This window comes from Balaenoptera borealis (assembly GCF_965194805.1).
Source record: "Balaenoptera borealis genome assembly, chromosome: 13".
Lineage (NCBI taxonomy): Eukaryota > Metazoa > Chordata > Mammalia > Artiodactyla > Balaenopteridae > Balaenoptera > Balaenoptera borealis.
Window position 1 is genome coordinate 93,956,486 of NC_138870.1, and position 24,808 is coordinate 93,981,293.

The following is a 24,808-nucleotide window of genomic DNA, read 5'->3' on the forward strand; positions in this document are numbered from 1 at the left end:
TTTTCTTGTCTACACCCTTCAGGGCGAGCACAGCTGGGGCACTCGGTCGGAGCACCGCGTGGGAGATTGCCAGGGTGTACAATCACCATCTCTTTTTACAGATGAAGCTAAGGCCCGGAATGGTGGGGGAGGGGTGGTGTCCAAGGTCACACAGCGAGCTGGGGACTGAACTAGAGCTAGAATCAGGCCCGATTCGTAGCCCAGTGGCCCCCTGCCTCGGCCCAGCCTCAGGTCTTACTCCTCCAGGCAGATTTAGATGCTCCCAGGCAACTCGCACAGACCTCCGTGAAAGCTCTAGTGTCCCAACCTGTTTGGCAGTCTATTTTCACAATGGATTTGGGAATTCAGAGGGCAGGGGCTTCTTGCACAGGGCCTGGCCCACAGAGGGCACCAGGAAATGTTGGAGAAAGGCAGGGGGGAGGGAGGGAGGATAGGAGAGGGGAAATGGGGGAGCCACAGGGGAAGGCAGGGGGCCGCCACTGTGAGGGTTCCCCCAAGACAGCCTGTCATCAGGGTGGAGTCAGAAGGACCCTTTCCTGGCCACCTTTGAGCGGGAAGTTGTCTGACTGTGGCTTTATAATAGTCATGGCACTACTTGGAGTCCACAGATACAGTCTGCTTTATATAATTCCAAGTGCTTCTTGCATTTGATTCTCTCGACCAAGTAGGCAGGGGCTTGTATTATCCCAATTTTGTAGAGGAGGGATCTGACGATCAACAAGGTCCCGCTGTTAACCAGAGACAACACACACCTTCTGGTGTGCAGCCCGGGGTTGCTTCTGCCGGGACATACGCTGCTCACCGTTCATTCATTCATTCATTCGTCACTTCACTTCTTCACTTACTCCTTCACATGCTCCTGAGCTTCCTTGCTTTTCCGTGGACACACCGTGCGCATGCCTGCCTCGGAGCATCTGTACTTGCCATTCCCTCTGCTTGGAACGCGCTTCCCACAGAGGTTCACCTGCTTCGCCCCCTTGCCTCATTCTGCAGAAATGCACCTCCCTCAGCACCTGTCCACAGTAGCTCCTCATCACCCTGTCACACACCTGGCCCGTGTCCATTTTCTGAAGAGCACTAATCACTATGTGACCTTTTATTATATTATGTATTTATTATAGTTACTACTTTACATCCTACGTTATAACTATTATTATCCCCCTCTTCACTCTACAACATCAGCTCCTTGATAGCAGGATTTTGCCTGTCTGGTTTTCCATTCTATACCCAGCAGGTAGACCAGTGCCTTGACACACGGTAGAGGCTTAAATATATTTGTATTTACTGAATGGATGAGCACCTATTGCGTGACAGACCCTGCTCTGGATATTGAGAATCCACACACGATTAATGTCTCCCTGCTCTTAGGGAACTGATAGTAGAGAAACAAAAGGGGGTCCCCAGGATGGAATGGTGGGCCAGTGTGGGCTCCCAAGTAATGGTTCTCTTAGTCATTGTGGCGGAGCCTACTGGATGACTCTCCAGTGTCAGTTCTCTCTTTTTTCCTTAATAACAGAATCCCAAATTTAACGGAACACAAGGTCATTCAGAATAAAGGTCACCCTTCCCAGCCTCCCTTGCAAGCCTGGTGTAGCCATATGACTCAGTTCTGGCCAATTTTCAGAAAATATCCTTAGAGAAAAGCGGGTATGCCCTTCTTCACCCCTTCCTCTGCTTGTGAGATTGTGAAGTGATGGCTAGCCTTGAGTCACCATTTTGGGCCTTGAGGATGAGGTCATATCCCAGGGATGGTGCAGCAGAAAGCTGGAAGCAGCCTGGATCTCTGGCTCTGTAGAACATCAGCCCCCTCACCTCCAGAATTCATTTACCTGAGCAAGAAATAAACTCTCTGGTTTAATCCTCTTTTATTTTGGATTTTCTGTAGTTTACAGTTAAATAATCTTAATGATAAAGCCTTGGATGGGAAGAGGGAAAAGTAGGATAAAATGTCCAGGAGACTTGCTTTTCCACACAGAGTAAGATGGCCCCATGGCCCATCAAAGAGGCAGAAGTTGTAGCTGTAATGTGTCTGGATCTAGGCTGTGGAATGGGATAGAACCTGTTTGCCTCACAGGTAAATTGACTATGGTAACAGTCATTGGATCTCCACTCATTCATTTACCTTTTCATTCATTTATTCAACCATCCCACCATTCTCTCATGAAGTTCATTCACTCATCCATTCGTCCAATAAAACATTCCACAAAGCAGGGACCCCCAGGCTGGGGTGTGAGTTTGAGCCGGGCAGGGAAACACTTTGTAATTGAAGCTTCTCCTGGGGACGAGCAGCAGACCCATCTCTGAGCGCCAGGCCTCGGCCCCAGTTGATGGCATCTCTGAGAATTGATCACATTCCGGATTGCAGGAGCGTGCAGTTCCTGGGAGAAGGGCACAGGGCCCTCCAGTTTCCCGGGTTGTCCCTCATGCTTCCTGTGGCCGGGCAGGGTGTTCTCCCACCTCCTCCCCTATAAGAGAGCAAGGAGAAAGTCTCTTTAAGCACACCTGCACACTCATTATGTCATGAAAGGTGACTGATGTTAGCAAGAGAAGGGTTCACATGCCTTGTAGCCTCTGAAAAGTATGTAAGACATAAAGCCTCTGCTTGGAACACAATGCTAAGAATATTCTAGAAGACAGCCAGAAACTCATAGGCCTTGTATATTTTCTCCGAAATTGAGCCAGGATCCCAGGGGAGGGTGGGGTTAAAAAAGATCACAGGACTTGCTGGGGCGGGGTGAGTAGGGAAAAGGAACTGAGAGGCAGAAGGGATACACAGGCGCTCTTCTGAGGCATCCTTGATAGGAAACAAAGTGACTTGGTGGGAAAAATAAGGATTCACTGGATGCTCATGGTTGGCTCAGAATAAGTCAGTTTTCTTTCTGGTATTTGATGGGCCTGTACATCCTTGCAGACACTGCGGTCAGAACTAAGGGTTAGAAGACAAAAAGCAAATGGATCCATTTCTGTTGTCTTTTGTTATATAACAGACCATCCCAAAAGTTGGGGCTTAAAATAACAACGGTTTTATGATTTCTTATGCTTCTCTGGTAGGCCGGACAGGGCTCCTATTTCACATGGACTAGACAAGAGAAGTACTGGGTGCTGACCAAGAGAGGAAATAGACTGGACACACATGCAGCTGCATTCAGCTTGTGGCTGGAAGGTTCTAGAAGGGCATGTCACATGACTTCTCATCCTCCACATGGTCTTTCTCACCACCTGGTCTCTCCTTCCCCTATGACAGCCTGGATTTCCTTACTACGTGGTGGCTGGATTCTGAGAGAGTGAAAGCAGAAGCTTCCTGGCCTCTTGGGCCCCAGCCTGGAAGTGGCACAGTGTCACTTTTGCCACATTCTATTGGTCAAAGCAAGTCCACAGTCACACAGTCGCCCCAGACTCCAGTGGGGAGGTGATAAACTCCACCTCTCCATGGGAAGAATTGTGAGTGGCCATATTTATAGATAAACTTCTGCGAGGAGTTGATAGGAATCATGGAACCCAGATGGAAAATAAGATGTGAATTACACAAATTTGGATTATGCACAGCTTTAGAGAAGCACATTTGGTGCATAGAGCGAGGCTCACCTTCCAACTGCATGGGCCTGGAGCTGGGGTTCTGCACAGCTGGCTTGGCCTGTCTTCCACTACCCTGCTTTCCTCTTCTTCAAACAACCCATCGGCTGGAGACCACTAAAGGAAAGAGAAATACACCAGGGTCACGGTCATTAGCATCCCAGAACACTGGGTTCTATTTCTGGCAGATCCAAGGTAGTCGGCAAACCTCTACCCCCTGCCTCCCAGCTCAGCACTCAGAGGTAATGAGCCCACTGCATTACGTGGCATTAGCAGAAGTGCCGAGTACCAACCAGGAGAGGAAATAGACTCCCCGCTCTCCATGAGGATCGGCCTGCACCTGGGGCTTGGGGTTCAACTCTGGGCTCAGGGGAAGGCAACTCACATTGATTGAGTGCCTACTGTGTGCCAAGTGCCACTCGGCATGTCTGGCCCCTGCTTTTCTCCTGAGCCTCATCTTGTGCTATTTTCCCATTCTTGGCTTTCCTGACAATCTGGGTGTGTTTTTGTTCTTCCAGTGGGCCACTCTTTCTCTTCCTTTGCGTGTCCTGTTCCCTCTGCTTGAAACACTCTTTCTCTGGTCAACTCCAATGCATTCCTCAAATCACAGGCTCCCTTCTCTGCTAGACTGTAGGCTCCCAACCCAGTGTTCTCTAAGTGTTTGTTGAATGACTGAATGATGGGATGAATAAGTCCTCACAACAGCCCATTTGACAGATGAGGCAACCGAGGCAGCTGTCATCAAGCAGAGAACTAGTTCATCCAAGGCCAAGATAAGGTGAGAGGCAGGGCCAGGATTTGAATCCAAGATTGTTTGGTGGCCAAGCTTGTGCCCTTTCTACGACACCTGGCTCATAAGGGTGAATGAAGGGGTGGACAATGTTGATGGAAAGGGTGCTGGTGGAAGAAGCAAGAGTCAAGGCACCTCTCTGCCTCATCACTCACAGGGAGTAATGCCAGAGATGGAGGGGTAACCTGGGGCCAGGCTGCAAAGTTGCAGTGTTTGGCTGAGTCTCTGTGTCTGGCCTTCCTCAATCTCTCTTGAATTGAGGGTTTACAGGCACTTCTCTGTAGACAAGAGGTCCTAGGCCAGCGACTCAGCTGGTTGTCAGAATCCGGAGGGCCATGCTAACTCCCAGGGTCCTTGGCACCCCCCGGTTAAAGGGGCCCAGGGCAGATTCCAGATCAGAATCAGGATGCGTTAGCCCAGAGGAGCAGTCAGAATGCCGCACTGGAGGGAACTTCCTACGGCAGAGAGAGCACTGGCTTCAGAGTCCCAGACAGACTCAGAATCCCAGCTGCACCAATTAGAGCTGAATGGCCTTGGCCCAGTTACTTCACCTCTCGGAGCCTCAGTCTCCTTGTCCAGAAAATGGGGATAACAAGGGTTGTTGAGGAAGTTAAAGGAGTTAATTGTGTAGCATGCTTAGGACAGGGTCTGTCTCCCCAACTTGAGCCTGGTGTAAGGGAAGCAGTTGATAAATATTAGGTTGGAAGGCCTATTGTTCTTCCATTGCCATTTAACCTCTTCTGCCTCAGCTTCTCTTCCGTGTCATGTTTTGTTCTGCATGTTTCCTGGGGCTGTGGGATGATCAGATGTGATAGAGGATGGAGAAGACATCTGTGGAGTCCCGGCCAAAGGACAAGGCTAAGGGAAGTTGGGCTGCCCTTCTGCCTCCATCTGGATCACACCAAGTCAAGGCCAAGGGGCCCAGTAAACATCTGGAGAGAAGCAGAAGTTCCATGAGCTTGGGAGGTGATGATGATGATGATGATAGGTATGATGACAGAGATGATGATGGAGGAGCTGATGGAGGTGATGATGATGGAGATGATGATGATGATAGGTATGATGACAGAGATGATGATGGAGGTGATGATGATGATGATAGGTATGATGACAGAGATGATGATGGAGGTGATGGTGATGGAGATGATGATGATGATAGGTATGATGACAGAGATGATGATGGAGGAGTTGATGGAGGTGATGATGTTGGAGATGATGATGATGATGATAGGTATGATGACAGAGATGATGATGGAGATGATGATGATGATGATGGTGATGATGGTGACGATGATGATGATGATGTTGGGTGGATGGGTGGATAGATGAGAGGGCTTGTTATAGCATGTTTAGGCCAAGCCTTAAGAAGGCAATAGGATATCATAAAAAGATCAAAGGGCTAGATATTCAAAGACCTAGATATTTTACAATCCAGGCTCTGCCTCTTACTAGTCAAATGACTTTGGGCAAGTCACTGCACATCTCTGAGCTTCAGTTCTGTCAGCTGTAAAATGGGAACAAAAACCCTTCCCTGCGAGCTCCCCTGGTGGCGCAGTGGTTGAGAATCTGCCTGCCAATGCAGGGGACACAGGTTCGAGCCCTGGTCTGGGAAGATCCCACATGCTGCGGAGCAACTAGGCCCATGAGCCACAACTACTGAGCCTGCGTGTCTGGAGCCTGTGCTCCGCAACAAGAGAGGCCGCGATAGTGAGAGGCCCGCGCACTGCGATGAAGAGTGGCCCCCACTTGCCACAACTAGAGAAAGCCCTCGCACAGAAACGAAGACCCAACACAGCCAAAAATTAATTAATTAATTAATTAATTAAAAAAAAAACAAAAAAACCCTTCCCTGCTTACTTCACTGGGAGCATGCGTGGAGATCATGGCCGTGATCATTTTCATACACACAAGCAGCTGTGGTTATTGCTGCTGCTGCAGCTGAGGGCAAATCCCACCCACAGGCAGCCACTGCCATCAATCAGACTTAGTGCCAGTGCAAGATCTGTTACTTCCTTACCCAGGTGTCTTTAAGCCAGTTGAGTCCCTCCCAGCCTCAGTTTCCTCATTTACCAATGAGGATCCTAGTTCCACCCCCACAGAAGGTTGTGGCCTGGCTGAAATGGGTTCTTGTAGTTACAGGGATCAACCCAGTGCCTGCGAGGAGTAGGGGCTGCATGAATGGTCCTTGTTACGATTAAAGTCTCTGGTTCACTCTGGTTGTTTCTTTTCTGGCCACACTCTCAGCTTGGCTTGGCCTGGTATAATGATCACACCCTCCTGGTCATCACTGGTCCCTGCAAAACTGTCACAAGGGGCTGCCCTGTATGGTTGTACAGGTTGCTCACTGCTCAAGGGCACTCAGGTAAGGAAATTCAGCTTGTGCTTTTCCCTTCCAAAGCATAAGCCTCAGAGAGGAGCTGCCTCTGCCTAGAGGAGGTGCCTTTTTCTAATTCTCATAAAAACTGTGTATGCTAGAAGGCACCTGAGTCACCTTGTAGTGGGATTCATTCAGCTTAGAAATGTGGAATCAGATGCGGCTTCAGAGAGGATCTGACCCAATATTCCTGTTGCAAAGAAGAGAAAACTGACCACTATTCGTTCAGTCATTCATTTATTGAACTTTTACTGGGCACGTACTATGTGACAAGTACCATCTCAGCTCAGAAGGAGGCAGGAGTGATCAGATGAGGGGAAGGGCACAGGGTGTGGCTGGTTCAACTGTGCTCCTGCAGACCTTTGGCCCGGGGAGCACCCCCTATGTCCTTATCCCTCCACCTCCAGGGGTGTTTGGAAGGGTCCTGTAATGCCAGGTGTGGTGCCAGTTTACTCCAACTAGCTGTTCTCTGCACTGGCTAGCACCTGACCCTGTGCCCCTGATCCAGCCAGGCTCGTGCAGCTGGTGACCCACTGTCCTCTGCCGAAGGCTCAAGGCTGATTCTGATGCCCAGGACTGCTGGGACCAGAGACCCAATTAGGGGCTGTGTGGCCCTGGATGGTACATTCAAGCAGGAAAGAGCCCTGTGCTAGGAGTCAGTACCTGGGCTCTGGATCTAGCCTGTCATTAACACGTGTTGAACTTGGTCAAGCCACAAACCATCTCTTTGTCTGCAAAATAAGAAGGCTGAGCCGCATGACATATAAGGTTTTGCCAACTCTAATCTTCTGGTCAGTGGTTCTCAAACTTTGGCATTGGAATTACTGAAAGGGCTGGTTAAAACCCGCCCTAGAGCTTCAGATTCAGAGGGTCTGGGATGGGGTCTGTATTTCTCACAAGTCCTAGATGCTGTGATGCAGCTGGTCCAGGGACCACACTTTGACAAACCACTGCTCTTGCAACTCTGGCTGCACATTAGAATCACTTGGGGGAGCTTTAAACAGTGTGGATATCAGGCGCAACCCCAGAGCAATTAAATCAGCATCTCTGAGTGGGAGCCTGGGCTTTGTTATCATTTAAAAGCTCCCCCGGGTGACTACCAGGGATAGAAAACACTACTCCAGAAAAGTGGCCAGAGATGTGACAGCACATTGATTGGGTAAATGCCTGATTTCCCTTTGGAGAAAGGTCTCTGAGATCCCAACTCAGCCCCTCATTAGCTGCCTGGCTTTGAACAGCCTCCCTGAGCCTCAGTTTCCCTTCCTGTAAGTGGTGCTGTTAGGACTAAACAGAACTGCCTCACTGTGTCTGCCCTTCCCTTCCTCCTGTCTCCAAGGAGAGCTTGTGCATTCTTCTGCTCTGAGGCTGTTCAGCTGAGCACAATTCAATAAGCATTTATTAAAAACTCAATGTGCAAGATGCTGTCCTTAATGATGTGGGAATTCAAAGATGAATCAGGCTCCGTCCCCTCTCCGAGGAGCTCACATGTAAGTGGGGATGATGAGGCATGTGTCCAAAACGTGAGACGGGTTGTATCACAGGCCATAGACGAAGTAACCATGGCGAAGGCCACTGTATGCAAGGCCCCCCAGTGGGAGACCCTTAATGGGTTTTATAATCCTCCCAACAACCCATGAGGTAGCTACTAGTATAACACCCACTTTACAGATGAAGAAACTGAGGTTTAAGGGGCTGGTCAGTTACCCACAGTGCAAGAGCCAGCTTTTGTTGCCACGGGAGCCCAGACGAGGATGAGATCCACACGATTAGAAAGGCGAGGAGGCTTTGTGGGGAGAGGTGTGGACATGCTTTGAAGGATGTGTAGAAGTTCAAAGGGTAGATAGAGAAAAAGGTTTCCCAGATAGAGGGATCAGCATATACAAAGGACCAGAGGAGGGAAATCCCAGCTTCTCTAGGGACCCAGAAGTGCTTTGATTGGCTGAAATGCAGGCTAATGGTGAGGCATGCTGGGAATCAAATCCTGGTTGTTGGCCTTGTGTGCTGGGCTAAGGAGTTTAGGTTTTATATCTTAAGCCATGGGGAGCCATTGAAAATTCTTGAGCAAGGGATGGCATTTTTAGAAAAAGATGAAAGTGGTCATGGGTTACGGGAGGGGGGGGGGGCGGTAACAGAGAGTCCAGTAAGGAAGGAGATGGCTACAACAAATGGTCCATGTGCAATGGTAAAACAAATGGGGGGGCAGGGCAGGGAAGACTAGGAAAGTGAGCACACGCGGGAGGTGTACTATTGCCACGTGAAGCTTCTTTGCGCATCGATTCCTTATGTGCACCTGCTTACTGACTGAGCCACTCTGCACTGGGGGGCAGGGGCAGGTGGGTCTCCGTATACAGCTCCCCTCAAGATGGGGACATGGTCAGTGGAGCGTGACCCACTCAGGATAGAGAACTCAGTTGAAGCAGCAGGTAATGGGTTCCTGAGCCAGCTCAGAGCTGGCCGCCTGCCACGTTTCCGGGGTGGGTGTGGAGGAACTGGCCCAGTGGCCTAAGTCCTACTGACCCCAGCTTTCCAGGTGAAGCATACCACCCTGCCTGCCTCCTGCTGCCAAGTTCACAGCCAGCTTAAGGCTCACAGCCTCTGTGCATCAAGCTGAGCACAAACCCTCCTGGGCTGAAGCCAGTTCCTAGAAGCAAAGTCTGGTGCTTTGGATGAGGAAAGATCGCTGGGCTGGGATCCTGCCACTTGCCGGCTGACTGACCTTGGGCACTTCCCTTAAGCCTTTCTGAGGCCTAGATATTCCACGTCCTCCGGTTAGGGGACTAATCACACTCAAGAAGTATAAGCACTGAGTCCTCTATCTAGGCCCTGCACCTCCATCTGCCCCATCTTCTCTGATTAACTTCTTAACACCATGCAGGGACAAGCAGAGCAAGCCACTTTCTATAATCAAAGTCCAAGACCATCTTAGCACTTCTGTCACTCTGTGGACCTAGCATAGCACACCCATTTTATAGATGACATAACCAAGGCCCAGGGAATTTCCATGACTGGCCCAAGGCCAGAGATTTGAGCGGACACAGAGGCAGACTGAACACCAATCTCTCACCCAACAGAGCTGGACCCTCAGCTTGGTGCCCCCCCAGATCCCACTGACTATCATGAGGTGGGAGAATAGGTCTGGGGGCAGATTGGCAGACATCCCCTATGTTCAGGGTTCTGGAAGTGAGGGACAGTTCCCTGGCTGATCCAAATGATGGTTGGACAGACAGAGAATTGCATCCCTTCAGTGTCCCTGTACCACATCACACAGTGAGAACATTTTCTTTTCAGCCTCCTGATAACACTGAAGGAGAAAGTCTCTGTTGGGAGCTAAAAGGTCTTTAACACCTCTCCAAAGCTGGCCGACCTCCCTTTTTTTTTTTTTTTTTTTAAATGACTTCCTTTTTTTTTTTTTATTGATTGCTGGGAAGATGTTTTTATTTATTTATTTAGTTGTGCTGGGTCTTGGTTGCGGCAGGCAGGCTCCTTAGTTGAGGCTCACTGGCTCCTTAGTTGTGGCAGGCGGGCTCCTTAGGTGTGGCAGGCGGGCTCCTTAGGTGTGGCATGCGAACTCTTAGTTGCGGCATGCATGTGGGATCTAGTTCCCCGGCCAGGGATCGAACCCAGGCCCCCTGCATTGGGAGCGTGGAGTCTTAACTGCTGCGCCACCAGGGAAGTCCCCGACCTCCCTTTTTCACTGAGGGCACATCTCAAGCCTTGGCAGGCCAATTTCCTGCTAGAATCTAATAAACTTGGTTTGTTTTCCTTGTGCTTATTTTTGCTCTTACCTTCTATTTATGGCAAGTGATACTGGTTTCCCATTTAAGGCAGTGATATAACAATTCTTCAAAAAACGTGTTTGGGGCAGGGGGGAGGAGTGGGTCTTGGAAGATACTAAGTAATAATGACTGATGTCTGCCCTGGTTCAAGGTGAGGAGAAGGGAAGGGAGAGAGGTGCTGCCCAAGGGCACCCAGGACGTCCCCAGCAGGGCTCTCTCTACGGTGCTCCCTCAGGCCTGCTTGCCGCACAGACCTCCATTCAGGAGGGCTTAGGCCAGGGTGACTCCGCGGCCCCTCCTGACCGCACGTGCGCGGCCCATGTGTCATCCCGCGGGGTCCCGCAGGCCCGGAGACCTCGGGAGGGAGGTAGAGGCTCGGGCGGGCAGAATGGGCGCCCGGGAGGGTCCCTGGGAATTTCGGCGAAGGAGGAGGGCGCGGGAGCCTTGCGAGTGGGCTGCCGCCAGACCGGGCGCGAGGGGCTAGGTTCCCTCGCGGGTCACCTGCGGCCGGCGCGGTGCGCGTGTGAGCGCGTGCACAGACGTCAGCCTCCGAGGCCCGCGCCGCCTTCCGCTCCCCGCGCGCTCCTCGCGCGCTCCCCGCGCCCCCGGCCGCCCCCACCAGCGCCCTGGCCCCACAAGCCCGGGCACGCGCAGCGCCAGACTGAGGTGCCAGGGCGGCCGCGGGCGGGGCTATGGGGCGGGGCCAGGCAGCGGGGCCCGCCGTCATTGGCCGAGCGCAGTACCGGGGGCGGGGCGCCGGGCGAAGGCGGGTGAGCGGGCTAGTGGAGGCAGAGGCGGGCGCCGGGTGGCGGGACAGGCTGCTTGCAGGCCGCGGAGGCAGCGAGTGCTAGCCGCGCGACGGGTCCACGGAGAACCGCTCGCAGGGGCGGCGGAGGGCGCCCAGGCCTGAGCTGGGCTTCTGCCGCTGGGACCGCCATCAGGAGCCTGGGCTCCGATCACTTTTCGGAGGGACCATTGACCTTGCCCTGCGGGAGGAAGAGGGGCGTTCGCCTCCAGGAGAGGGAAGGAGGGAAGAGCCAGGGCCCCGCAGAAAGTTCACCTCCTCTGGGGGCCGGAGGGGGTGAAGTGGGAGGAGGAGCCTGTGTGAGGCTAACTTGGAGCTGCGAAACGTTAGGGCGGCGTTTACGGCCCCCTCCCACAGGAGCGTGGAGCCGAGCGCCCAGCTCCTCCTTCAGCTGCTGGCGTCGCCTTGCAGGGAGAAAGGAGCCGTCCCTCGGCGCCGGGGGAGCCGCACAGCTGCGGGCAGAGGAGGAGGCAGCGGCCGAGCCGGGCAGGCACCCCCCCCGCCACCCGAGCGATCCCCTTTGGGGCGGGCGGAGCAGGTGGCATAGGCGGTCGGATAGGTTCGCCCACCCGGGACACGCACATACGCACGCACCTACAGTCACCTCCAAAGGACCCTCCAGGAGTCTCTAAGGACCCGGAGTTGCTCCTTTTGCCCTCTCCCCCAACCCCGGAGCCCCAGGCAGGGACCCCGGGATCGGACGTCCCCACGCCTCCGGGCACCTGGCTCAGCAGGAGTCCCCCGGGTCCGGGCAGGGCAGGGCCGGCGGCAGCGAGCCGGAGCCCGCCCAGCGCCCGGGCCCCGCCGAACCCTCGGAACCCACTCATGGGGCACCGGCTCCCCGTGTCCCCTCGCCCGGCCGCGCCCAGCCCGGCGCCCCGAGCCGCGCAGAGGAGGAGCCCGGCGGAGTGACCCGGGAGCCGCCAAAGACTCTGGAAGGCTCGGCGGCCGGAGAGCAAGGCGGTTCCCCGCACCTCCAGGCGCCTGCGGGCATCCGTCCGAGCCGCGCCAGAGACCCGGCCCGCCACTCCCAGGTAGGAGGGAGACACCCCAGCAGAACTGGGGAAGCGGGGAAGCCGGGAAGAAGGGTTTGAAGCTTGTCAGCGGAAGGCTAGGTGAAGCTTTACAGGACTAGGGAAAGTTAAACTGATTGAGCGCCTATTATGATCATCCGGCAACTTCACTTATCTAGAGAAAATGAAATTAGTTGAGCACCTACTATGTGTCAGGCTGGGTGCTTATTCCAGGAAAGAAAGACTTACTGCGTTTCTCCTATGTGCCAGATTTGGTGCTAGAAGCCTTCCATTTAAGAGATCTGGAGTAACAGCCGATTTGAATATAAGGAAACAGAGGCTCAGAGAGGAAGAGGCACTTCCCTGCCCCAAACACAGCCCCTCCCCTTCCTAAGCCAGCTGCAGCCTGCAAACCTGGCTGAGGGTGGGGCTGGGATGGGGCCAGTTGGTGGTGGCCTTGGTGAGGACCTCCTCTGAGGAGGGAAGATTAAGGAACGCCTTCCCTGTTCAGAGTTCCGTGAGCTTTGGGGGGAGTTGGTGCAAGGAGTGAGTTTCCTGGGCGATCCCCTTCCCAACAAGGGTTTCCTGTGACCAGCTGGCCAGAAGGCTCCCAGGTACCTCTGCGGGGCTCTCGCTCCTCCCCTTGCCCCTGGCCCTGGGAGGATGATGAAGGGTGTTGTCCAGGACCTCATGGGAGGTGGGAGGCCGGGCTGGGAAGGGGCAGCTAGCTCAGAAGCCCATATTCAGGCTTCCCCTGGCATCAGAGAGACAAGATGGTGTCCCCCAAGACCTCTGCCTGCACTCCAGTCCCTCCCCACCTGACTGCTCCAGGCAGCCCCTTGACTGCCAAGAGGAAGTGCCACAAAGAAAGGAACCTGCTTGCTGTGTGCTAGGAGCTGTGTGGGCCTCTTGGCTTCTCACTGAGCTCTGAGGGCCACTGTGGGTTTGTTTCTACCATTTGAGAGATGACCAGCCCCACTAGGTCCAGTCATTTGCCCAGGGTGGCTGGGCTGGTGAGAGGCAGAGCTGGTCTGCCTGCTCTCTACCACCCTGAGCTGTCAAGGGTGGTGAGATTGGCTTTGCAAAGCCCCCAGAACTCCCCTCAGTGTGGGCATGGAGGCCAGTGAATGCACGTGGGTCCAGAGAGGCTGGGATGTGTGCTAATGGAGGAGGCTTGGGGTGTGTGGGAGGGAGGGCTCAGGGTACCACAAGGAGGAGGATGCGGCCAGACTCTTATCCTGCTGTTCTTGCCCCTGTGACCCCTCCATCTTCCAGGCAGGCCCTGGGAGAGGGGCTTGAGGAAGAATGGGGTGAACGCACAGATGTATTTGCTGGGAGCTGGCTGGACAAGGTTTGGGGGAGTACTGGGCAGGGTGCCTGACCCCAACTGTCTGCAGCAAGAGAGAGAGGGAATTAGAATAGGCTTCTGGGGTCATTCCCCCCGCCTGACCCCAGCTGAGGCTTCAGTGAGTCAGACTTTGTTTTGAAAAAGATTGATTTTGGCCAGGGGGTGGGTTTTTATAGAGGTAAGAGCCCCGATTTTGGAGCCAACAGCCTGATTCTAATCCTGGCCTGGCTAGTCATCTGTGTGAACTGGGGCAAGTGACTCAGCCTCTGCGACCTCCAGTGTCCCCATTGGTCCAGTGGGTTGATGGTGGTCCCCTCTCCATGGGAGTGTTGTGAAGTCGTTGAAATAAGGCATGCAAAGCACCCAGCACGATGGAGGCCTGCCCAGCTGTGCTGACCATTCTCCCAGCATGGCCCCATCATCTCTGCTCCAGGCCCTTCTGCCTCCCTGGGATGAGTCACAGAACTTGCATTTGGGTACCTGTGCTGCTAGTGGCCCCCACTAAGCACTCTCTGGGCCTCCAGGGGGGAATCTACATTCTCAAAGGGCCCTTTGAACTCCTCGCTGCAGGGTCAGCCTGGCTGAGGATGGAGAGAAGGGAGCAGGCAGCGGTGGACAAGAGAAGCTGTGCCTACAGCGCTGCCCATAGTGCCTCCTCTGGGGGAGGAGAAGGGAAGAAAGATGCGGGGGTGGGAGGTGCTGTCACCTGACGGCCAGGTGTCTGGGCGTTTCACAGAGCCCCACGTGGCTGGGGCCATGTGAAGACTCGCAGTCTTCTCTCAGAGAGGAAAGCCACAGATTTTTTTTTTTTTCTCCTTCTTTGCCCTCTCCTGACCCCATGCCTCCTCCCTCTGACTTCCTCAGGCCCATTCAGTCGCCAATGTTAGCACATCTATACCAGGAGCTCTGGGCTAGAGGCTGGGGCAAAAGATACACTGTCCCTGGGGGCTACTGGCCTCCTTCCCTCTCTGTGTAGACAGAGGTGACCACCAAGATCCAAGCTCCCTGCAGAGGGACTTGTGGAGGGGGCCATCCTGGTGTGGGACCTCTTTCCCCAGCAGCCCGCCTCCGTTGAAGGTGCACGCAGCCTGGCTCTCCCAGCCCAGGAGGAGACTGAAAAAAGTTCAGTGCTGTTGGCTTGCAGCCCTCTCTCCCCTGCTGCCCACCCAGGGATGTGTTCAGGGCACTGAGACCCTCCTCATTGCAGCCCCCCGGGCCAGCTAGACAGGGTGTGGGTGGAGGGCGAAGGCCCCAGAAGGAGGCTTTGAATGAGCTCCAAAGGTAGAGCCATTTGCTTCATTCATTCACAGATCATTTACTGAGCACCTGCTGTGTACATGGCACTGAAATCCTGTGGGATAAATTTGAAGTTGGCTTCAGGCATGAATTGCACAGGGGATGTAGAGGTCGTAGGCTTGGAGTCACCATCCTGGCTTCCTTATTAACTAAATGGGCCAGTCATGTAGACTTTTAAGCATCAGGTCCTTATTTGTGAAACAGGGAAGGGAATACGTACTTCATAGGGAGGTGGTGAGGGTACTCCATGGCAGGGGGCAGACTGCCTGGGGTCGAATCCCTCCTTGGCTGGTTACTGGCTGTGTGACCATGAGCAAGGTACTAAACTTCTCTGTGCTTCAGTTTCCTCATCTGTAAATTGGGGTAACCATCTACCTTCTGGGGTTCCTGAGGGATGAAGCAGGTTAGTACACGTTCAGCACTTGGAGCGCTCTGCATATATTAACTGCAAAATAAACGTCAGCTGTTATTATTGTTCTGTACTTAGCACAGTGCTTGGCACACTGCAGGGCTTGGTTACTGGTGATCGTTGTCATGGCTCCAGGCTGGGTCAGCGGTGGGCTGAGCCAGCTTATTGTGTGCGTCCCTTTGCAATTCATTCATTGAGATCATCTTGGTAGCTTGGCATCGGCCATGGTGGGAGTATTCATGGAAATTGACAAATGCTACCAATCAGAGCTTTCATAAAGGTCTTTTTGAGAGCCGCTTTACTGCACGGCGGTTCTCAGTCAGGCAAGGAGAACGCCCTGAACAGGTCGTGTGCCAGAAAATTCACACACAAGAGGTGTCTCCACCCGAAGTCTCTTAGCATCACGGCAGATGTAGACATTTATGATGTTGGAGAGTACCAGGGGGTGAATGAATGAGGCTCTCCAGGCTACTGACCTGGGGCATCGCGGGGTGGGGACCAGTCAGAGTTAGCACCACAGCCCTTTGTGCAGATTGAGAAAAGGTGCCTTCTCTGAGCAGATGAACACCAAATAAGACGGCCTCCCACTTTCCCACCCAGCCGGGGGCCTTGTGCAGTGCCCCACCTGCACCACCCTGTGTGGCAGCCCGCTGAGGGCAGAGGAGATCTGTATTTCAGCAGGCCTGCACCCATTTGTAGCTCGTCTTCTCTAGATGGGTGGGCGGCTTCCTGCTGGGTTTGGCAGGAGGCAGAGGAGCCTTCAGAGAGGAGGTGGCATTTGAGCCAGACCCTGATGCAGGGAAGAGGGTGCTCTGGGGGAGGGGCTAGCACGAGCTGAGGGCTGGAGGTGGGTGCCAGCAGAGCGCAAGCTCACTAGGGGTTCCAGGGGGGATTCTGGCAGCTGCTGAGATAGGAAACGAGGGTGGCTGGAGTGTGAATGGCCCTTGGGTGGGCCTGATGGAGCCCCTGGAGGTTACTTATCTTTAACTGGGGTTTGGAGCTTGGATCCATTTCGGCCTCTCCCACAAGCCCAAGAGGCGCCTGTAGAAAGTTCTGATGAGAAAAGTGACTCCCGGGGAAGTTAAGCTCCTTACCCAAGAGCAGTAGCAAGTTAGTGGTAAAGCGAGGAGTCAAGCCCCAGCAGGCCCGTGCTGTATAAACAAACAAACAAACAAATAAATAAGGGGTGAATGAACGCAAGGGTGAGTGAATGAGTGAATGGGTGGATGAATGAAGGAGGAAAGAAAAAAACAAGAGAAGGACGAGCAGGCAGAACTCCAAGACCTTTAGAGAGACCCCAGTCCAGTGTTCCCATTGTACAGACAGAAAACTGAGACCAGACAGGTGGCCGGCAGGGGAGGCCAAGGCTTCCAGCAAGGGCTGCAAGGCCGGGCCTCGGGCCTCCTGACGCCGGCTCCCGGCTCTCTGCCGCAGCCCCGAGCCATGATGAAGACCTTGTCCAGTGGGAACTGCACACTCAGCGTGCCCGCCAAGAACTCGTACCGCATGGTGGTGCTGGGCGCCTCGCGGGTGGGCAAGAGCTCCATCGTCTCTCGCTTCCTCAACGGCCGCTTCGAGGACCAGTACACGCCCACCATCGAGGACTTCCACCGGAAGGTCTACAACATCCGCGGTGACATGTACCAGCTGGACATCCTGGACACGTCCGGCAACCACCCCTTCCCTGCCATGCGCAGGCTCTCCATCCTCACAGGTGGGTGCCAGGGGTGGGCACAGGTGCTTGAGTATGTGAGCGTGTGTGCTCGGTACTTTACAATTTGCAAGGCACTTGCCTATCTGAGATGAAGCTCACGACGAGCCCCCTTAGCACTGTGAGGGTCAGAGAGGTGTTGCTGCTTCCCGAGCAAAGGATGGAGCTGGGTCCCCAGTTCCATTCTGTCTGACTCTGGATCGATTGCTCATGGCTGCTGGCGCTGCCTTCCAGATCAGGAACTGATAGACTCTGCACTGGGGCTTTACCTCCCCAGGGAACAGAGGGGCTGCTGCCTTCCTTCTGTGGGGGTGACCCAGCAGAGCTCCAGGGCCCGGGGTCAGTCCGTCGGGCTCTGATCTATTAACACTGCAGGGCTTTTCCAGCTCTCAGAGAGGCAAGGGCAGGACGCAGGCAGTGATCAACCAGAGGGGCTGGTGGGGACCTGCGGATGCTGGGAACTCGGTAATAATCACAGTAACGGCCATGGCAACGCTTGGTAACGCTTACCAAGAGCTGTGTGCCTGGGCCTGTGTCTAGAGCTTGGCATGTATTTATTTAATCCTCACAACTAACCTAGGAGACAGGTATTTGCCTCCATTTTACAAGTGGAGAAACTGAGGCCCAGAGAGGTTGAGTTACTCCAGGTGATAACACAGCTGGTAAATGAGTCTGGCTCTCATGCTTTACCACTGGGCTCTCCTATAGCCTCTTGGCCCGGCTGGGAGTGGTGGGGAGGGAGGAGATTGTGGGGGACTGAGGGGGCAGGTAGAGATGTGAGACTGGGCCATGATTTTCATCACTCAAGCAGTTTTGTGTGGTAGCTAAGAGGACACGTCCAGAAACTGGTCTGCCTGGGTCCGAATCCTGGTTCCACTGCTTCCTGGTTTTGTCCCTCTGAGCGAGTGACTTTATCTCTTTGTGCCTCAGTTTTCTCATCTGTAAGTTGGCATCACATTAGCACGCATTCCAAAGGTCTTTGTGAGAACTTAAATGAGTTAATATAAGAAAAGTGCTTGGTGATTGGAAGGTAAGTGCTCAAGAATTATGGGTCTTAAACCTACATTTGCAGTATGCCTGCGATGGGCTATGCAGGCCCATTTCCTAAACCCTGCACCTGCCATTGCTGGGCGGCGATGAAGGGAAGGAATGAGCAAGTAACCCCCCAGCCATCACTAAAACAATCCCACAAATCGAGATACTTCTACACCAAGAAACCCTAGCCATGCCCACCCCTCTCCCCACGGCCCAGTCAAGACTCCTCCCTGAGTGCCCTGGACAGATGGCTTCCTCTTCCGGCTGTCCTTGCTGACCATCTGACCCAGATCACACTCAGACTGTCCCACGCCATGTTTTGGAGAGGGAGTGTGTGGGCAGAAGTAGCCTGGGCTGACCTGGGTTTCAGCCCTGGCTCTACCACTTGACGGCTTAGATGTGTGACCATAGGTCTGGATCTCAGTCTTCCCAGCTGCACAATGGGCATAACCTTGCTTCCTCCCAGGGTGGCTGTGAGGACTGCAGGAAATCGCGTGGGGGGCATTTCCAGGACTCGATGGAGATTGCAAGGATGTCTGCTTTCCCGGCCATGGGGAGGGGACTGGGTGCCCACCAACAGAAATAAGGCTAATGGAGGGAGAGAGTAGATGTGGAGAGAGACCACATGCGTATTTCCAAAGTTAATTTTTAATTACACAAATAACACACAAACACACCCTCCTCTAAACATACAGATAAGGCTAAAAAGCCCCCTTGCCCCATGCCCCCAACCGCAGGCTCCTGCCCCCTCCCCCGAGGTAGCCACCCCATCAGTCTTCCAGACCCCCCATGAACACTTTGACATTCACATTTGTGTCCCCATAACAGAGAGTATTTTCGTCTCATTTTTCCGTGCACATATCATTCCAAGCACATCTGCCTGCTGCCCGCTTTTTTCACTCACCAGCCCGTGCCTCATTTTCCAACCTGGTGCTGGTACACAGCAAATTCTGAAAGCCATTAATTCTGCCGCCAGCTCTCCTTCCAGCTGCCAGCCAGGCGTCTCTGAAGTTTGGCATCACAGCCTTCCATCTGAATATGTCAAGGCTGCAGAGCCCTCAGGGGCCCGGGATTAGCCTTAACGGGATGGGTTTGGCAGCCTAAGCAGAAACGGTTGCCAGGCTGGCGCTGCCTTACAAGTGCCTTTCTAAACAGTCCACACCGTCCTCCATCCCGTCCTACCCCGTCCACAGGACCAGCTTTATGAACACCCACTGTGCGCCGTGACGACATCTCCCTCTGTTCCAGAGAGCATCATTGGCTGGAACGTGGTCCTGAATGTGGCGTGTGCTATTCTGGGGGGACAAATGGCGTGCCCCGGGGGTCCAGAGGAAGGAGGCAGCAGTGCTACCAGAAGCTGGCATCACTTGATTCTCCTCTGGAGAACTTGGGCCAGCCCCAGGCACATTTGAGCCTCGGTTTCTTATAAAACAGGGATCTTAACATCTCCCCACAGGTTCTCAAGAGTTTAAGTCAAAGTGCAAAAGGTACTTTGAGTGTGAGATTGTGATCATTGTAGTGAGATGTGGAAATTGGGGTGGAGGCACCAGCCCTCTCTCACCCTCCCCGCCTCCCCTGCCACCTCCCCATCATCCCTGTTTCAAAGACCTGCACTGAGGGATGCAGCGAGTTGTAGCAGGGGTAGCGTGGGCCTCGGAAGCTAGTGTTCACTTGTTCATCCGTGATTTATTCAAGAATCAGAGGACACCTGTGTGTGCCAGGACCAGCCAGGTGAGGACAGAATCGGGTCCACATCTCGGCCTAGCTACACCTGAGCTGTGTGGTCTTGGGCTGGTTGCTCACCCTTTCTGAGCCCCAGTTGGCTCACCTGTCACATGAAAGTAATGAAATCTCCCTCACAGATGTTCCATGAGGAGTCAAGGGGGAACCCACACGACTCTCGCAGGTGCTTGTTCTCATTATCCTTTTGAGACCCGAGATCACTGAGCACGTGTCACTTTCCATTCATTATCTCATCAAACCTTCAAAAGCATCCTGCATGGGACAGATGGGGAAACTGAGGTTTAGAGAGGTGGTATGACCCGCTGAAGGCCGTGTGGCCAGTGAGTGGAGGGGGCAAGAGGTAAACCTAGGCCTGCCTGATGCCAACACTCTGCATTCCAACTATGCTTCGGGGGCTATTCCAGGCCCTGGGGATGTGCGCTGAACAACAAGACCCCTGCTCTTGTGGAAACTGTATTTCTTATTATTCTAACACAGTCCACACAAGCTCACAAATCACTCACCCTGTCTCCAGCCCTGCCGGGAAATGTAGGGCTGATTGATTGTATTTGAACCAGGCTGTGCCACATATTAGCTCTGTGAGAAGGGATTTAACCTTCTGGGCCTCAGTCTTCTGCTCTGGAAAATGGGGGGAATAATAGCAGTTCCCCACTAGAGTCACTGTGAAGGTCAAGTCAGGGAGCGGGGAGGGGCGAGGGCACGTGGTGCGGTCAGGAGGCGCTTGTGAACTCACCGCCTGGGGTTCCTCTCCCTACAGGCGATGTTTTCATCCTGGTGTTCAGTCTGGATAATCGGGAATCCTTCGACGAGGTCAAGCGCCTCCAGAAGCAGATCCTGGAGGTCAAGTCCTGCCTGAAGAACAAGACCAAGGAAGTGGCGGAGCTGCCCATGGTCATCTGCGGCAACAAGAACGACCACGGCGAGCTGTGCCGCCAGGTGCCCACCACCGAGGCCGAGCTGCTGGTGTCGGGCGACGGGAACTGTGCCTACTTCGAGGTGTCGGCCAAGAAGAACACCAACGTGGACGAGATGTTCTACGTGCTCTTCAGCATGGCCAAGCTGCCGCACGAGATGAGCCCCGCGCTGCACCGCAAGATCTCCGTGCAGTACGGGGACGCCTTCTACCCCAGGCCCTTCTGCATGCGCCGAGTCAAGGACATGGACGCCTACGGCATGGTCTCGCCCTTTGCCCGCCGCCCCAGCGTCAACAGTGACCTCAAATACATCAAGGCCAAGGTCCTCCGGGAGGGCCAGGCCCGCGAGCGGGACAAATGCACCATCCAGTGAGCAGGCGGGACGCTGGGGTGGGGCTTGGGCGGTGCCTTACGGTGGGGGTGGGGCGTGGCCCCGGGTGCCCGCTGCCCGCATCCCCCCCCATGAGACCCCAACAGCAGTCACGTTGGCGCCAGACTGGAGGACCCCAGCCTCCAGCCTCTGTGCAGTCTCCTGCCTTCAACCACTTCCCTCTGATTCCTCCTTTCCGCCACTCCCTCTTGGTTTCAGCTTCTCCGTGGGTTGGGAGGGGAATCCCTGCAGGACAAGAGGCAAGGTTGGGTGACATCTGAACTTATGCCAGGACCCAAGTCAGAGCCTGCCTGAGGGGCCAGAGGGGCCAGGACCCCTGCCTCCGATGGAGACTCCTGGAACATCCCAGATGAAAATGAGACCCAGAGCCAGCTGGGAGAGGGCTCCGCTCTCCTGGTGGAAGACCCAGCTTGGTTTAGGAGGCAGCTGGGAGTCTCCTCCCACCCCATCCTGAAACGCTTACCCTCTGGCTCTATCCCCTGCCCCCCAACTTGGCCCTCAGCTGCCCCCGACATTGAGCCAGGGGTGTCTGTGTGTTCGAAGGAGGCGTGGCTACGTCGCCTGGCCCATGTCCATCTCTTGGACCGCCTTCCTCAGCCTCTTCTCCCAGGTTCCTCTCGTCTGCTGGTTGTGCTTTGTTGTTGCAGCTGTTATGTCGTGTTCCCAGTAGGAATGGAAATTGCTGTACTGTGAAAGCCTAGTGACCCCTCTTTGGCAAGGCCCCCCCAGTGTAGATCCACTGCCTCCACTGGGGACACCTTCGTCCCCCATTCCAGATGGGGTTTCTGTGGCCTGTCCGCAGCTGGACGCAGCCCTCTACCAAGCTTCAGCGTTCACACTCACACAGGCGGGGCAGGCCTGCGGGGGCAGCTTCTCCTCTTGCCTCTATTTCCCAGAGCGGGTGGATGAGACTCAGAGGGCAAAGTGACAGGCCCCAACTCCGCCTCCCGGCTAGTTCAGGACGCAGCTCCACCTGGAACCAGGCTGTCCTCTACTGTGCTGGTTCCTCAAGCATTTATTGAGCGCCTGCTGGGTGCTGGGTCCACCGTGTGCTAGGAAACAGAGAGGGTGAGCAATGCACTTTACGCCCCCAAGGCCAAGCCTCCCCGGCTCTGGCCTCTTTCCCACCAGCCGCCTGGCCGCTGCCCACCCCTGCTGCCTCTGTACACGCAGCTATTGGGAGGCGTGAAAGAGCAGCTGGGAGCCAGAGCTGAGCCCGGGAGAGGCAGGTAGGAAGAGCTCCCAGTGGGCCTTTTCCTGGTGCCTGGGATTGGGTTGTGCTGGGTACCAGGCGTGGTGGGATTTGAACCCATGGACCAAAGGCTCTTGTCATCAGCTCTTACAAAATACATTTTATATTTTAAACCTCCTTGAAACTATTGAAGTTCAGGGCCACAAGGAACCTTAGTGATCATCTAGTGAATCTGAGGCCCAGAGAGGGTAAGTAACTTGCTCCAGGTCACACAACAAGCCTGTGAGTGGCAGAAGCAGGGTTAGGTCTGGCATTCAGCACACACCATGGTGTGCCCCTCTCCTGATGCTGCCTCATCCCCTGGGGCCTTCAGGGATTTGAGGTGTTGTCTCCCTGACCCTGTCCCTAAATCGGCCTTTGAGGGCTCCTGTAGATTCTGTGTACATTGTGCCCACGTATATCCATGTACATACACATGAACACACAGACATAAACGTGCCCTGGCCTCAGCTCTGCACACCCCCTACCCCACCTTGGCCACTGCTGCTCAAGGCAGCCACTCTGACCCTGCTTCTGTGCCCACACCTGGCCCCAGCTTGAACCCTCTAAGCAGACCAGGTACCTTGGCCAGGACAGGTGTGTGGCCTGGTCTCACTCAGTCACACCCCTGCTTCCCCCTATCTCTGTGTACACTCTCAATTAAAGTGGGTTTGTTTCTAAGCCGTGTCCTTGACCATGTGTATTTTCTGTATTTCCAAGAAGAGGTGTGGCTCTTCCTCCAACCAAAGCTGGCCTTTCCCTCCCCAGATTGCACCTGCCTGGTGCCCTTGCCCTGCGTGTCAGCACTGAGTCAGCCTTTAAGGTTAAGTACGTGGAGGGCGGGGGGTGGGGGGGCGGGGATAAAACCCCTGGCTCCTGGGCCCTCTGGAGGAGTGGCCAGGTCAGACAGAGAGGCCTCCCCGTGGACCATTAGCCCTTTGGGGTCACCATATGACCAAGTTCTGGGTGGCTTCCAGAACCACCCAGAGAACATTTGGCAAGATCTAGAAACAGTTTGGATTGTCAAAACTGGGAAGGGGGGCGGCATGCTATTAGCACCTGGTGGGTAGAGACCAGGGACGGTGCTGAACACCTCGCCATAAAGTGTTACCCGCCCTGAATGTCAGCAATGGGCAGCCTCCTCGCTTGGACCGTCAACCCTTGAGATCAGGACACAGCCATTGTCTATGTATGGTTGATACAACATACAACTTCCTGGATGGTAAACACTGGACAAGCACAGTGTGCCCTTGTGTGAAATGAGACAGAACATGGGAGGGGAGTGGCAGGTGGAGGTGGGGGGAGAAGGTCTTATCCCCATGTAACCCCAAACATGGCGCCTTGGACCGAGGTTCTCCCTCGGCGGAGGGAAGGGAAGGGAATCAGCCACACACCTGCTGTGTGATTGACACCCCTCCTCTCGCTCCATCTTCATATCTTCCAGCCCCATAAGAAACATGCTCCTTGTGTTCACCCCTTCTTGTGGTGGGGAATTAAGCTCAGAGAGCTCAATATCTCGTCCAAGAAGGCACAGCTGGTGAAGGGGCAGGTCGGGGACTTGAAACCAGAGGCCGTCTGAGCTCCGTGTGAGTGAGGAAAGGATTTTGCATCTGGGAGATGGAGACAGGTCTGTGCTTTTGATCAGTCAGCAAACACCACTGAGCAGGGAGGTTCATAGAGAAGGAGGACAAGGTCTCTGCCTGCCAAGGGCTCATGATCCAGAGGGAGAGACCCCTGTGTGGACATTCACAAAGCAAGGTGAGCCCGGCTACTGTGGAGGAAAACCAGGTGAGCCTGGGAGAGCTCCCGACCTCTGCCTACCTGGGAGCCCAGCTTCCCTCCCATCCTTTGCCCATGCCAGCCAGAGAAGGTCAAAGTGGGAGACAAGTCACCCTGATGCTCTCCCAGTCCTGGTTTCTGTAAATGTGAGATGTGGAGGTGAACATTCCCTTCTTCATTGCAGGTCAGAACTGCACCCTAAGAAGGGCTAAACGGAGAGGTAGTTGGGCGCACCTTCCATGCAAGCCTTCCACGGTGCATCGGAGCCGGGGCACCTCTGCCACGCCCTCCCTCCTCATGGGACCGTGAGCAAGTCCTGTCTTCTCCCAGGCTTCAGTTTCTTCATCTCTAAGTGGGAGGTGGGGAGGAGGACAGCTGGACCAGACAGCACACGAACAGCCCCTTACAGCCCTATGTTCTCTGCGAAAAGGAATTAATATTCCTACTACATAACCCACAACATTCTGATCGTTACTAAACAGAACACGTTTGCTCCAGCCCCGGCCCCAGCCCCACTCCGTGCATCCCACAGATTCGCCCTGGAATGGGGTTAACAAGCAGAAAGCTGGGGCAGAGGAGGAAGACGCCCCTGACAAATAGCCCTGGCGTGGAGGGTGGAA

At 54.5% G+C, this 24,808-nt stretch overlaps 1 protein-coding gene and 1 long non-coding RNA gene across 4 annotated transcripts; one reads left to right on the forward strand and one right to left on the reverse strand.

Annotated features, from left to right (window-relative positions):
• Positions 1-1,841: 1,841 nt before the first annotated feature.
• On the reverse strand, positions 1,842-13,484 carry LOC309609316. Its single transcript, XR_014233371.1, has 3 exons — positions 12,581-13,484; positions 3,586-3,690; positions 1,842-2,465 (listed from the first exon to the last, which is right to left on the reverse strand). It is a non-coding gene; the product is annotated as an uncharacterized lncRNA (long non-coding RNA).
• On the forward strand, positions 11,308-23,090 carry RASD2 (RASD family member 2). 3 transcript variants are annotated; one of them, XM_082350581.1, is made up of 3 exons: positions 11,308-12,352; positions 16,707-17,098; positions 20,631-23,090. In XM_082350581.1, exons 2-3 carry the CDS (start codon positions 16,828-16,830, stop codon positions 21,158-21,160), a joined length of 801 nt encoding a protein of 266 aa, XP_082206707.1. In that variant the 5' UTR covers positions 11,308-12,352; positions 16,707-16,827; the 3' UTR covers positions 21,161-23,090. The 3 variants fall into 3 exon arrangements, with proteins under 3 accessions (XP_082206707.1, XP_082206705.1, XP_082206706.1); XM_082350579.1 differs by having other exon boundaries at positions 16,819-17,098; XM_082350580.1 differs by lacking the exon at positions 11,308-12,352 and having other exon boundaries at positions 13,547-17,098.
• Positions 23,091-24,808: the final 1,718 nt, after the last annotated feature.

Coding starts and splice junctions, on each gene's coding strand:
- RASD2 (XM_082350581.1), top strand. CDS start 16,828: ATGATGAAGACCTTGTCCAGTGGGAACTGCACACTCAGCGTGCCCGCC. Junction 17,099..20,630: donor CAGGCTCTCCATCCTCACAG/GTGGGTGCCAGG, acceptor CTCTCCCTACAG/GCGATGTTTTCATCCTGGTG.